At 44.7% G+C, this 15,603-nt stretch overlaps 1 protein-coding gene across 1 annotated transcript; it reads left to right on the top strand.

Moving 5' to 3' along the window:
- Positions 1-6,279: 6,279 nt before the first annotated feature.
- Positions 6,280-13,036, top strand: T265_08070 (hypothetical protein; the record flags this gene model as incomplete). The annotated part of the gene is made up of 2 exons (XM_009173765.1): positions 6,280-6,383; positions 12,781-13,036. The coding sequence occupies 2 exons, from the start codon at positions 6,280-6,282 to the stop codon at positions 13,034-13,036; spliced, it is 360 nt and encodes a 119-aa protein (XP_009172029.1).
- Positions 13,037-15,603: the final 2,567 nt, after the last annotated feature.

Below are 15,603 nucleotides of genomic sequence, written 5' to 3'. Positions count from 1 at the left end.
AGAAACTCAACTGAATCTCTCGCTTATGATATTCTACAATTCTATGCGCTGCACACAGGCCACCTCATGATTCATTTGGCACGATATTTGAGATATCGCAGTATATTTTCATAAAGGAAACTACTCAGAAGGTTGCTGAAAACTCTTCAACAGTCCAAGATCGGTTTCGCCCTTCTTTGCGCTCAGCGGGTAGGCGCAGTCCTCGAGTTTCCGTCAATCTTATGTTCTGTTAGCACCCAAATCGCACGAAATGAGCAAACAAATTGATTTCGAACGGGGACTCACTTAAGAATCAGCTAAATCTCTCAGTATGTATGGAAATTATAAGTTGTTCTGTCTTCAAGCAACCGATATATTCTGACATCCGACCTTCCGACCCGGGTGAGAGTTTTTATTGGATGACTCACATTTTTAGTAGAAACTTGACAATACAAGTGAGACCAAGCTGAGCGGAAAATAGCTTGAGAATATCCGAGGACGTTTAAATCCGGAACCCTTCACGTTTTTAAGTTGAAAGCTGTGCGGTTCGTTCCCTGTGCCTCATCTGCCGTGAAATTAATTCGAATTTTGAGAAAACGTGTGACGACGGAGGCCAAATTTGCGGGTAACCTGGCTTCAGTCACGTAAGAATTCTCACGTGCGATTTCGCAAACGTACGCTAGGCCCAACTCAACTTTACTCAATTTTTCAGGAGTCAGATAGCGGCGGTTCTTGCAAGAAAACGCTTTTTGAATAAAGGGAGTCTCCAGTGATGGAAACCACACCGTCGCAGTGATACTGCCAGGTAAGGCATGGTCGAAATGGTGTTCAAACTCTTTCACACTTTCTCTTTTTTGCATTTTAAAAAACCGCCAATGTGAATCTGTTCTTTACCAGCCGGCATATCCTTCGCGAAACAAACTGACTGTGACCGAGTGTCACTTTTTCGCTGCACTACTACAAAAATCAATCGAACTGCTTTGTTATGACGTTTTCAACTGACGTTTGTCCGGGCAGTGCCATGCCTGAAAAATAGTGAAAAAATAGTTTGAAAAACAAAAACTCATGGGACTATGTCATGTTTTCGGGTACGCACGTAAAATCACAGCAGCTAGGTAGTAAAAACAAGGAAGTAGAACATAAGGTTGACGGAAACTCGGGGACTTCGCCCCTACCTGATGAGCCCCCAGAAGGGCGAAACTGGTCGTGCGCTGTCGAAAGGTTTTCAGCAACCTTTTTTAGTAGTTTCGTTTATAAATATACATAATGCGATATCTCGAATATTGCACCAACTGAATCATGAGGCGGCCTGTGTGCAGCGCAGTCAGTTGTAGAATATCGTAAACGAGAGATTCAGTTGAGTCTTCCGTGAAAACCAAACTGATTTGGAAATGAGTGTATTTCTCGAAACCAGTCCAATTTGTGTTCAAGTAGAACTTAAGGTTGACGAAAACTCAAGAAGAGCAAAACCGGTCGTGAGCTGTCGGAGAGTTTTCAGCGACCTTGTGAGTAATTTCCTTTATAAAATCTTGAATTGGTTGAAAGTGCACACTGCACTTCCCAGTACATCTGTTCCAGCTCTTATCATCACAGTGTTACGCCATTTTTCTGATTACATGGGGTGTTAGTTTGCATGCTCTCACGAAAATTGCTGTGATGTATATGTATGCTAAAATAACGAGTTTGATGGCGCCAAGAACACTAATGCAGTTGCATTCAGGGCAACCCAAGTTTACACGAGCTTTATAGCGACAATTTTTGCTAATACATTAATACTAATATGGTTATTTCGCTCGAATCGTTTGCTGAAAAGAATGACTGAAAAGGACAGAGTTATTTCAGAAACGTTTGATAATTTAGGTGTGATTCAGAGAATAGCCTGAAAAACGCTTCAGATAATATTAAAACACATCACACGACGTCACAAGCGAGAGACTGAGCTGAGTTCCAAGTGGGTCTCTCGCAAAATCAAATTTGTTCGAAAATGAGTTTTTTCACCCGAAAATCCACCCGAGTTAAGACAGTAGGTTCCAAACCTCGGTTTACAGAATACTGTGGCGGAAGGGAAACATGTTTGAATTGTGGTCACAAGCAAGTGCAAAAGTTGCAAGGGCCTCGTGGTTATCATGTGAAATTCCGAACTTACTCCTGGTCGGCCTTGGGCGAACACTTATCATCGTCGGCCGCGCTTCCGTGACATGCCTGAACACTCATCATCGTGTCCGTGCTTCTGTGACAGGCCTGAATACTGATCATCCTCGGCCGTTGCTGAATCGATTGACTGCCTAACTGGTTTGGGATGCTTGCTTGCCCACTGCGATTTCCCCGGCGATTGAGGGTCTCGGGCAATCTGAGTTTTATTTTAGAAATCTGACCTTTATGACAGGTTGTGCATGCCGGTGATTTCCGGGGTGGTAGATCGATAAAATGACGCAGGAGAGTGACGCTCTCTATGCAATGACATTTTGCGTTGCGCTGAAGCCCTCTGAAATCTCTACATACAGAAACGACCTTGAGTTTGAGATGAGTCACAGATCAACAAAGAAGATTCCTCTCGTACACGTGAGCGTCATGGAAAACAAACTAATTTGAAAAGGTTTTAGTCTCTGGTTGATGGTATCGCCTACGAAAACGATGTTACTGTTCCAACAACCGAACTGCGAACTGTGAAATTTCAAACACACGAGGAAATATGACAAAGTGACAAAGTGGCTGCAATGGCACAAATTGGGCTGGGTATGCGGAAGCCGAAGGAATGTAAATTTGAGTTTATTCGAGTGAAAATTCTAGAACACACGACACTAAGGCCAAGAGTGTAGTACTAGTGTGTATTGATCACTGTCCTGCAAACCTTTCTTCGCTTGTGATAGCCTGTTTATTTGGTACCAAAAAAGAAGGAAAGGTTTGTATAGTTTTCAAAAGGCGATTAGTAGGTGAAACCTGATTGGTGGTTTCCGAGACTGGCTAACTTGTAATTTGATTGGTCCGTTTGGAATTTGGGTTGCGTCGTCGGGTGAGTATCTTGTATCTGGTTGGTTTATTGAAGATCTCAGTTCTAACAGCTCTGTTCCTTTGTTTCATCGTTCTTGTATGTTTCTCTTACTTGGGTGGGTCAAAAATCATCTGATTTGGCATTTAGTTGGTGTCCGTGCATGCGATGAACGTTTTCCATTTTGATCATCCAACGTAGTGTTTTTCACAGTCTCCGCATTCAATTTTATCACCGAAATTGTCCTTCGTTCTTTCAAAGTTCACTTTCAATTTGATGGTACTTTTCAAGGTGTGCTTGTTGGTTGGTGGGCTGGTGTTACGTTGTACCAGCGGCTCATAAAACTTTTGATATCCGTTTCTCTTTGCAATAGGATCCCGTGCTTTCGCGGTGTTTTTCATCCTCTTGAAGGGCGTCTAAATGCGGCTTTACTCATGGTAATCACTGTGGATCTGATCCATAAGAGCCCCTTTCTTGTAGGCCTCCGTTTTTGTCTGTCTGTTCGTCGGTGTGGTGGCGAGCATGTCCAAGAATGCCGGTGTTTCGTATTCTTCTCAATTCGTTGTGGACTGTGTGTTGTCAAAGACGTCTTCCAATAATTGATTTGTCCGCTTTGATGACGAGAAAGGTCACGTGTCGATGACAATGGAGTTATTTCTTGTAGTACTCTCGTCCCAAGTTTTGCATTGCAGTTTCCAAGATGAATCCTGCAATGGGCGATCACCTTGATACATTCCTTTGTATTTTGGTAATAGTCACTAACCACAGATATAAGCAATGGGCTTCCATGAGTCTCCGTCATTTCGTCTCTTTTGACTTGTGATTCATCCACCTTCACAAGCATTGTTTTGAACTGTTGAAAGATTACTGCGATTAACTGGCAAAACGGTTCAACGTTATCCTTAACTATTTGAAGGTTTGTACCTTGGTTTCCACGGAACAAACAGATGGAAAAATCAATAAATGGACACAAACTCCAGGACCAATCCTGATCACGTGAATGAATGTCCAAGCTGTGAATGAAACTTTATGTTAGGAAAACAACTGAAAGTTGCGTCAAACGAGAAGGCATCTTATGAACCGATCAGTAACCACGACGCAACAGAAATGAGAAAAGGACCAATCAAATCAAAGAAGGAAAACTAGTGAAAAATTAATTATCTTTTATCGATTCAACCAAGTAAATGAAGACTAACTGGAATGAAGCATGCATGATGGAAGAAATGAACGAATAAATCGAACGAACAAAGCTAGTAAAATTGAAGCGTTCAACGAACCAACCGCAAGCAAGATACTCAGCCCACGACGCAACCAAAATTCTGATAGGATCAATCAAATTCCGCGCTAGCCAAACTCTAAACCACCAATGAGGTTTTAGTTACAAACCAGTCATTGAAAAACTACATGACCTCAAGCATATGCTCACGAATAAGTCACTCAACCGAGCATTGACAGCATCTCCCAGCCCAATGACGAATAATTTGCAAGCTAGCTGTCCATCTAACAAACAGATCACCCGCTACCTGGTGCATGGCGAACGCTCGGTCATTTTTGGTATCCGCATTCACGAAAGCGAAGTGTAATTGCACCAAACAGTCTTTTCAAACAAACTCGAAAGAACAACCCACACTGTTTATCGCTATAAATAGCGAAATGAACTGGCCCGGGTTCTGGAAAGTTCTGATTCACAATAACTTCTGACGCAAGTATGGATGTGAATCGATTTAATTCTTGACATGAAAGGTCAAAGTTTTAGATATTTTTTTATAAAGAAAAAACGTTTCAATCGGTGCCAGACGAGCTCAGGTGATGTGGTTGAGGAGGTTCCCGACACGGAACTTTGAGTGACGCATAGGTTCGACAGTCCCGAATATCAAAAGGAAGAATAGGGTTCGTAATTCTGCGGTACTATTTACACTAGGGTAAGCAATTGTTCACGATCGTAGAATTCACAGGTCTGTCGCTGACCGGCACAGTGCACTGTCAGCGTCCGCACACCAAACAACGGCGGGCGGAATGATGGCGGCTCAGTAGCGTGGGTTGCAGTCGTTCCTTCCGACGATGGTCTCGTGATTCTCATTGGACGTGCGATCACACGGAACTCAGGAGAAAACAAGTCAAGACAGGAGGCTCAGCAAACGGAACATGAACGCACATGGGTAAGTAGGTCAGCAGCGCGCATTCACACACAGACACACATGTCAATACACAGGTATCGGAAAGGATGGCCTCTGCGGCAAGTTGAGTGGCGGGTACGGATAAGCAAAACTGGAGATCAAAAGTACATAAGCGGAGTAAGCAAATGAATGGGGGAATAATCATAAGGTCAGGTTAGATTCAACAGTGGTGACTCAAAGACTTGTATTACGTACCAACCGTTTGCACCTAGAAATCGATGGATCTCAAACTGGTTCATCTTTACGAAGACAGTTGGAGGTAGATGATACTTTATCTATCGTCTTCCAAACGAATAGGCCGATAAAAAGCTGGCGCGGAATGGTGCCTTGTGCAACAAATGCAGGTCTTTAGACACCACTCACTTGTGGGGCTTACTTCATCCCATCACAAAAGCAGAAACTGAACCAACCTTGTGAGCCGTCGTCCATCGCTGATTGAGGCAAAAGGGAAAGGGACGGAAACGTACCAGCCCTGCCAAAGGGATCGCCTAAAGATCGCGACAATATCAGCCCGACGGAGGATAATTTTTTAGTTAGGACGGAACCAACAATAAATCCCGATGATGTTTAGTTCAGCAAGTAATACTCAACTGTTCAGGATGCAGTTGGTGAGCAGCGGTTTAAAGACTTACGGAAAAGATCAATAATGTTGTTCTGATAGATCGTCTGGACGGATTGCGCACGCGTGGCGCTGTAATGCGTGTGCTGGGGTACACGTTCACAGTGCCCCCGCTTTTGACAGGAGAGATGCTTTTCTGAGGTACTGGATCAGATCCTAACCAGTCCGGTTATCATCCAGGATTACCTGTTTGAAATTATTTTTATTAAGTAGTCACTCAGTGTTTTTATTATTCTGACATGAATACTGTGCATCAAACCCCGTACCTCTGATTTTTTCAAACACAACTTCCAAAGCTTAAACGAGAGAAAACCGCCTGAGTTGCTGCCTATCTGCTAATTTTTTCTTGGGATTTTGGTTCGAAACCAACCACGGTATCTTGACTGCTCCTGTCTAGATTCCGGAAATCTGGCTATCAGTGAGGTCAGCTTCCTGAACGTAACCACTCAATGCCCGAAAACTACCGAGTCTCTCAGCTCCGCTAGACGTGACGTTGACCGACAACACCCCTCAACATGAAGCGCGTCACAGCCTTGTACCAAACCCAGACAGCGCGAGTCAGCGTTGATCAAGGTCAGATCAGACAACCGCAATATGCAACACGTCGCAGCCAGATCGAGTGCGTCAGCATTGGACCAAGTTCAGACAGTGTCCCTCCAATAAATAGCTTGAAACCGTTGTACATTCACACTCGCACGCACTCACGCTCTCGCACTCGCTTGTTTGTAATATAGCGGTTGTGTTCCCTTCTGCGAGTCTTTTCTCTCGGCAACTAGGCACTGGAGCCGGTCAGCAGCAGGTACCTCAGATTGGCGAATCAGTAGATAACGCTGGCAGTATCACAGCCCTCGTGCTTTGGTCGGGTATCAACGCACCTATGCACCAAAAGGTTGCACCCAAGGTAGTTGGTTACAAAATACAGGTGTGTAAATGAGTACTGTTGAACTAAACGGAGTCCCCTAGTGAGGTAAACACAGCTTGGTGATTGGGAGACGTGTCACGTACGCTAAATTATCATCCACGAAAAGAAATTGTTGGCTGACTAAAGGACCAAGACGCGCTAATCCACATGGAAGGCGATTCGAAACGGAATCCATGTGGCTTCTTCTCCGAAGTCTGCGCGATATCTCCACACGTGGTTAAAAATTCTACAGAACCTGTCAGTGTCTGGAAGGACTGCCAGATAACTTTTGCCCTTCGCTTTATGCTAAAATGCAGTTGAGTAGAGCTGGCGAAACAAAGTGTGAATCAGTCTCGCTGATGTCATTTGAGTTCGAGGGATTCGCAGATGTTTTGCCCGTTGAAGTCCAAGGAAACGTAATTCTTGGTTATTTGTAGAAAACCATGTGACTTTCAGATAGTAACCGAGAGATTCATCTGGGTTCCAGGTGGGTCTCCCGTCAAAACCGGATTGGTATGTAGAAGAGTGTACTTTTCGAATTCTGTGCAATTTCGGTTCAATTAGAGCATAAAGTTTGTGGAAACTCGGGGACTGCGCCTACCTGATGAGCGTGGTCGAAGTTTAGTGTTCGTGCAGTGCCTTTTGTCTACAATCGATCGCGAGACAGTTAAGCGCCACTTACTGTGACCCCGTTAAACTCACAATTCCGTTCGAATGAAGCAAACAGGTGTTGCTCCTCGGTGATTAAATATACAACGATTGCGATTACTCAAATCAAGGATACCAGGCAAGAAATTCTTGGGCACTGGTAACTTTTATGCCATGAGGGTGGGTTCAACACCTGTCGAGTACCTGTCAACGGCACTCTGGACCTCCTATCCGGTCTTGAGAAGTTTTGAAGCGATTGGTAGGTCGTACCTTACTCAAAACAACTTTCTAATGTCTGAAACGCCTCGTTCGGTGTCCTTAATAAGCAAAGCAAATTCACTCTCAGATGAATGCAAGTATAACATTTGCCAGGTGGCAGTGGAGAGAGAAAAACCTACTCAAATTCGACCGGGACTTCTGGCAACCGACTACTACATTGTGGGATTATTGTACCAACATCGAATTCAGATGGATTGATTAGCCTTAGGTGGGTTAATCTCTTCCTGATTAGTCCTGCTTTCTGAAGATCTGATGTGAGCTTAACTCCCAACTTCAAGTTTGAAGTTAATCCAGAAATGCTCACGCCTCGAATTGATATAAAATGGGCGCAAAACGATGGACACGTGACCCTTTGATGGCAAATTCACACAGTTTGCTCTGGATCACGTGTTTCACATTGTCGAACGTCAGGAGTAGGATGTTGGGAAAAACAGTAAGGAAGCTAAAAGGAATCTAAGACCAAATGAACCACTTGCCGGCATTTCGGGATTTGATGTCTTATGACACCTATGTTCACCCAGTTTGAAACGTGAACTAGATATCGAGAAATACACTCATTTGCAAATCAATTTGGTTTTCACGACAGACTCAACTGAATCTCTCGTTTATGACATGAGTCTCTCATGGAAACCAAATTGATTTGCAAGTGAGTCTATTTCTCGAAAACAGTCCCACTTGTATTCAAGAAGAACATACGGTTGACGGAAACTCTGGGACTGCGCGCCTACCTGATGAGCCCCAAAAGGGCGAAACCGGTCGTGGGCTGTCGAAGAGTCTTCAGCAACCTTGTGAGTAGTTTCCATTGTGAACTAGTTTGTTTGTTTTGGCTAGAGATCACGAAACGTTCACCCAGTAGCTTCGAATTCGGGCGAAGACTGCCACAAGCCTTGCATTCAGCCGAGATTTCTCCCTGTATTTCAGGTCAGCCGAGCTGTTTCATCCTTATTACGAAGCATCGTCGGATGCGCCTTTCACGAAACTCCAGTCGAACCTTGGCGGCTGGTAGTTTGAACACTTGGGCTTTCGACCAAGATGGGTCGAACAGCACTCTGATTTGGCAGGCTGAGCGAATAACATGATATGCTATTGGATAATCTGACCACATTCTTTCCTGGGCAAATTTGATTGGATCCAATCATCACGTGCTGAACAAGATTCTGATTGGGCTTCCTGCTTCACGTTCGGGTCGAGAGAGAGAGAGGCCCTTCATGGTTTCTTTTACACTGCTGAGCCTTTTGATACACAAATGAGCGATTTTTAGACAAAATGGATATCCTACGGAAGCATGATTTCGAGGGCACAGTGGCTGCGAAACAAACAGAAAATTAGTTACGACGTGGTCAGAAACAGTCACTAGGATTACATTTTGTACTTTTCTCATAAGGAGCCTGAGGTAGCTCAGATTTTAAGGTAGAAACTTACTGATCGAAAGGTCCGTGGTGCGAACCCAAAACCCGGTACCTAGAATAGTCCTGTCTAGGCTTGGCCAACTGACTCGTGCCTCCGTGGAGTGTGCGTTGAGTTTACATGCCTCCAAATGTAACAAATTTGAAGAGATCTTCACTACAACTGCTTGTTACACGCTTGTTGAAATCAATATAGCTGGGACGAGACTCGGTGTATGGCTCAATTTAGTGGGCTCAAGGTGAAAGCAATCGATGGGGCTTAGATGCTAAAGTCTAGACTGGGTAAGATTTAAGTTCCGCGTCCATAACCCGTGTTAGGTTGGCCGCATGAGAACAGGTGGAACGTGAACTTTCAAGACCTCAGCGTGCGTCGATTCAATGAAAGTCCTGCAATGTGCGCGCAGTACACTGAACTAGTTTTTACTATCACGATGCTGTCAAGTGCGATTTACCTGTGTCGAGCATCCCCATGGGCAAAACTAATCTGGCCCGTTTCGAAAGCTTCACCGAGTTCAATGAACCTTGCTTGTGTATTAATGCAGAGTCCACAATCTCTAACAAGAAAGGTGCGTTCCAATTTGGTGAAATGGCTTCACAGACAAGTCCTTGTGTCCTTCGAATAACGGCTATGCGGCCAACGGGATCTGGTGACATAACAAAAATCAAACAGTTTTCTGAAATATCCATCCTAGGTTCTAAGGGAGTCACCCAGGCTATCAGCAAGGAGGTAAAACAAGGCAGTGGTGCGCAGTAAAGACAACTCAGCCGTACTCCAATAGAAGAAGTCGAGCGGCGTTATCAAGGCTTCTCAGAGTCATCAAGTTGGTGAACAGTTCAGCGTAATTACCCTAACATCTGTACCAAAGTTCCAGGGGAAAAATATGGTGGTCCCCGTGTAGTGCATTCAGTTGAACACCTTAACGAGCCAGAGATTCAGGAATGTCTTGTAGAGTTTTCCCTCAGCTAATTTGTGCAGGTGTGGGTGAGACACAGCCCGGCTCAGCAATGTCTTCTATCAAGGTTCTTTCGATGGACAAATATCGGTCTGTCCATTCGCAACTTTTAGTAAAGGCAGCCAATAGCCGTTCACGTGGTTGTTAAAATACGGATGGAGATACCAGAAACGTTGGGTGCGCCGGAGATGAACATGCATGAGGTCTTCACGTGTCAAACTTACGACCAGTCTTTTGGGGACAGTGTGCTTAAATACACGACTGACTGACTAACTGACCGGCTGAATAACTGATTGACTGACTGACTGACTGACTGACTGACTCTGATTTGTTGACTGACTACTTGGTTGTCTAATTGGTCGGTTGAATGACTCATCCACCTGCACGTCCATTGGTGGATCGCTGACTCATCCTGGAGGGTGGTTTGGCTGGCTGTGGCCATTTAGATTCAGATACGATAATACGACTCATTCTGCAGAGACCAACCTCAAGCTCGTTAGTTTTAGCCAAAAATGTTTAGTCATGGGCCTCCCTTCATGGTCGGCCTCCATACCGTCTATTCAAGGGGGAAAGTACATGTTAACTGTGACTTAACACTCAGCTTTGCATTACGTTGAGTATAAATACTTCCAAAAGTAAGCCAGATGTATGAGAAATCACACGTTTGCACCGAAACTCTCCGGTGCTTCCTTCGTTCACGAAAGTGGAGCCAATCAATGCTGATGCGTCAAGAGGAACTGTCAAGATATTTCTTCTTTTATCAGAACCATCAGCACTGTACATCTCGTGTAGAAGAATTGTTGTATTTCCTTATTTCAACGTCTCCGATACTGGAAGTTGCACCTCTACGACTCGCTTGGAAGAATCCAACGCGGATGCACCTGCGCATATTGCGTCCACTTATTAGGTCAATGGAGATTCAGATTATCCTAAGATGGCGACGGTGCTCACTTGCTTCAGAAAGTATGGATTGAAACATCACCCCGTTCCGAGAAACGCACAAGGAGCTGATCACCGAAAGCCATGAATTGAGAACACTCACAAGTCTTTCCCTCCCCAGCTTGTCGGAATATACCATTTCGTTCTGCAAGACATTCTGAAATGAAAAACTGTTCTCCAGTACAGTACTGATTTTGCTATCTGCAAAATCAGTTGTTCAACTTTCAGCATAAATTTCTCTCGAGGTGGCTGTAAGGAGGCTGTGATACATTCGTTGCAATCATCAAAGGGCGGGCCTCGTCAAATCTGCAAAGAAAGTCCTCCCTATGAAAATTCTGCCTCTTGAAAAGCAAATCTCTGAGCTACACACAAACTCGCATGAAATAGTACATATTTGGTTAGCCTAGTTGATACCAACTTTGATGTGTATATACACCGCGGTGAATGGGAGACAGAAAACACCGACCAGGATGAATGAAAACACAAATTTCGCAGCAAATGTTTGATGGCACCAAAATTCGATATTGCTGATCAAGTCAGTGGATTTGGGGAAGAACACGTCAGACGGTAAATCATTCGTAACTCTCTACAATTCAGGTAATACTATGTCGTTAAAAATCGGTCTGAATTCCGACGTCACTTTTTTCCGAAACGCAAATAAGAGACATGACGTCAGTGTTTTCTTCTGTAACATTGTATATTTGCCTGCGTCTAAAGGAAATGCTATTTTTAATAACATTCTGATGTCGAGTTAATTGGAACAGCATCCCACGACTGCTTTTGTTAAAAAAACACGTTAGACCATTTTCGTTTTTCTTCTCCTTGGTGTGTGTGCATAACCGATGTTGGCTCATAGAAACCGGACATACAGGTTTAATTAAAATCTATTCGCAAAAATTCCCTCAGTAGATCTACCCCGTTGACCGGATGGTCTCCTTTTAGTTGGTACTAAAACTTCCACCCTACATCCGTTCAGCAACAGTAATTAACGGCCAGCTTTACTGCTCGGTTTTTCACTAACTGGACAGACAGGTTCATGTGTTTATTATGGTGAGGTGTGTAAGCTCAAATCGTGTGATCCTGAGATTTATTTGATTAAAGCTTTTTCTGCAGAGGTAGGACGGGTCGTCCTGTCGTCTGCACCATTGGTTGACGGATGCTCCCCAATACACTCAGGCCTACCAATCAGTCTTGACTTTTTCAATCAATCAGCGGCCATGACCTTCAGAGCGTGTTCCTATTGGTCAATTCGGTGTCGCTTCGCATGACGAATGGTTGTGCAACTTTGGTCAGCCTAAACACCTTGTCAGTTAGTCATGCTCATTTATTGACTTGTGAATGTTAAAACAGTCCGCTTTCGGGGGATCCTGCCACACGTGTTGAAGATAAATTCATAATCAGTTTACTTCAGTCCGATCTTGGAACCAACGTCCCTTTGGTTCTCTGTCTTGGTGGGGAAGCACTACACTTATGCATGCACTCTCTCAAAACAGATTTGCTGGCATTCAATTCTTTCGTCCGTGTAGCAAAGCCTTTAGCTGTCAAAATCAGCCTAGCAACCAGCGTTTGCGGGCAGTCGATTAAGATGCCGTTTGCAATGAAGCCCCGTACATGTATATCTTCGAATTTTGGGAAAAGGCCCCCAACTATTAGCCACGTGACTTGTCGGGGAGAAACTTGGCCTGAGCACATTTCTCTTCCCTTCTAAATCCCTGTGACCACGAGAAACAAAGCTACGCGGCAATAAGTACTGCAAACAACAGCTGTAATTTGTCGCGGTTTGTACTAAAAAAAGCAAGATCTTATTAAAATTCAACCCATCAAAATAAGTCCACGCTGCTGAATAGTACTGTGACAAGGTGTACCAAGACGTACAACCCTTCGGTATAGGGTCTACTGGCCCGTGATGAGAAGTGAGGTGGTGGATTATGTGTTCTGTAAGTGGTGCCAACTGATGAAAGGGGACACGACAGGGGCAACCCATCCTATGGTACCAACTGTCGTCTCAGAAATCAGCGAGTTATGGTCCGTTGACATCAAGGGCCCCTTTCTGATGGGAATCAGCCGGAATCAGTACATCGTGATAATGCCAGAACACCTGTCGCGGTGGACTGATGCGGCAACCGTGCCAAATCAGGGGCGGTGACGATCAGCGGAGTGGTAATGCAGCACATCGTGACAAACCATGGGGTCCCGAAAATGATCCTAACCGATCGGGGGCCTTGCTTCAAAAGCGAAGAGTTTAGGAATAGCTTGCAGAAGCTGAGTATCAGACAGCTAAGGGCGGCACCGTACCACTCGCAAACAAATGGCCTAATTGAACGTAATAGCCGAACGCTCAGGGAGGTGTCTGGGAGATGATCTTGACAATCACGTTGCTAGCTCATCATGCTTCCATACAGTCATCCAAAGGCACGTCCCCGTTTATGCTGATGTAGGGTCGACATTTGCGCCTTCCGGTTGATCAAAAATTGGGTTGTGGCCGGCAACACGCTGGTCTCCGGAGCAGCAAGAGGGAGAAAGAAGGAAAGCTTGAGTAAACTTAACCGCCGTTCAAGAAAGGATTGGGCAGAAAACGGCAAGGCGAAAAGCACGAACATTCTTCATAGACACGAAGGTCAAGTGGAAGAATTACCAGAATCTTGTAAGGAGTGGATTGGGGTCGCGGAAGCTAGACAGTCGATGGCAAGGGCCGTTTGTAGTCACCGACCGCCGGGGGAACGTCTATACCATTCAAGATGGTCGGGGATCAAAGAGGGTAAATTGGACGCAGCTGCGTAAGTGGCATGCTACACACAAAGAGCGGCCGATTAGACCCAATGCCGAAGCCGACCTGACGAAGGTAAATGAAAATCGATGGCATGCGAACGAGCTTAAAGGGTGGAGGTGTGTAACGGTGATACTAGTGATTAAGGAGGCACGCGAGTAGTATGTTTTCTCGTAAATCCGCTTTGCTTGCGCCTTGAAAAGTGAAATGTATTACGGAACTTGTGGAGTTGCATTTGCTTGGATTTGAGCAACAGTCACTGAATATCTAGGAAAGTTCAGGAAGACGAGTTCAAGAAGACGGATATTTAGTTTTTGTAAACAGGATGCATAGGAGAGTTTTGCCTCCCTGTCCAATAGTTTGTAACTGTTCAGTTGGCATCTTCTAATAAATAACTCCACAGCGAAGGCTGTCTTCCTTTCACCAGCAGCAAGCCTGAACCTTTGAAGATAATTTGCCAGGAAATTTGAGGCAATAAATCCCAGTGGATATTCCCATAGTAACCGTACCTAACCTATGGGTGTATTCCAGGCCGGTTAATTCGAGGACGCGCCATATATACACACGGGGCCGGCTGGATAGTAAGTCGCTAATGGATTCGAGAAGTTGACACTGATTCGGGCCAGAAGGTAGGAGAAGATAAGGGTTACCTTCCACCCGAATGAATTACTCTCAAACAGCAGTGGCACTGTTTAGCTTCATAGAAAAGGGAGAGTACTGGTCCTTCCAAAAGAACTTCACTCTTGCTCGACGCGACAGTTTCAATCGGAACAGACACGAAACCATCCCTTGTGGTACCTAAGACTGCTTCCCTGGTTTCTGGCCCTCAGTTGTGAGCCAATTAAAATGTCACGTGACTAGTCACTTCCACTCCGATTATTGATCGATCGATTGAGTAAGTGAGTGGATGGACGCACACAGACGTCAGTTTGCGTGGCAGAGTAAATAAAACAGTATGCACAAGTCATACGGTTGGTAGTGGAATATTCTGGAAGAAGTTGAAGTCAGCGTGTCAGTGAAATATGCGCCAACGATTTCAACACCGCCCAGCAATTAGAAACTCATACATACAAGGGTGGTGTGAATATGAACAAATATGTACCCCGAAAAAACTCAAAACTGCAACCAAAAGTTTGCCCAGTGGGTTTCAAGCGTGTGTCACGCTACCTGACTGGGATGTCCTGACTGGCGGGTCAATCGATCGTCACAACAAGGACAGTTACTGGGTCGTTGTTCGATGAGTTGTGCACACCAGTCGCATAGCTCGAGCGTGAACACGTTCGTCTGTTCAGACGTGAAAATTCTGATGCGTCCAACATGCGTTGGACGGGTTTCAAATCCCGGTACGGCCATTGGACATGCACTGCTCATGAGCTCCAATGAGAGCGAAACTCGAGTCCAGTGCTTCCTGCCTTTGGTGTGGACTCACCAGAATCGCTACGCCAGAACAGGAGGATGAACGTTCAAATGAGATTGGTGTGAATATGAACGAAATACCTATCCCACAAAACCCCATAACAGAAACCAAGAAAAGTGGATCGTTTGGAAAGAACGGATCTTAAAATGCATCTAGTTCAAATTCTCCTGGCCTGCTTGAAGTCATCGATAACTTGGATCAGAACGAAATGACATCCTTGTGCTTGCCGCCAATCTGTGAAACAGTGCCTGCAGTCAGTGTCCAAAACGGGCTCTCATAGTGAAAAAATATGTAAAATGACTTAGCCGACCTCCTGTGTGTGTGCAATCGCAAGTCAGCAAAAGCACCCAGTACTAATAAATTACTAGTTTCTTTAGCATATTCGAACAAAAATTTGATTTTTCGAGCTGGAATCTGGCGAATCCCACACAGACGTTTGTGCGTTTCAAAATACGCGCTCGGTCTTGCGGAAAGAGAAATGATTTGATTTGAATACTAATGATGTTGACTCCCAATTCGGTTTGGACGG

This window comes from Opisthorchis viverrini (genome assembly GCF_000715545.1).
Source record: "Opisthorchis viverrini unplaced genomic scaffold opera_v5_201, whole genome shotgun sequence".
Lineage (NCBI taxonomy): Eukaryota > Metazoa > Platyhelminthes > Trematoda > Opisthorchiida > Opisthorchiidae > Opisthorchis > Opisthorchis viverrini.
Note: the sequence above shows the minus strand (reverse complement) of the source record. Positions and strands in the feature narration are given on the sequence as shown.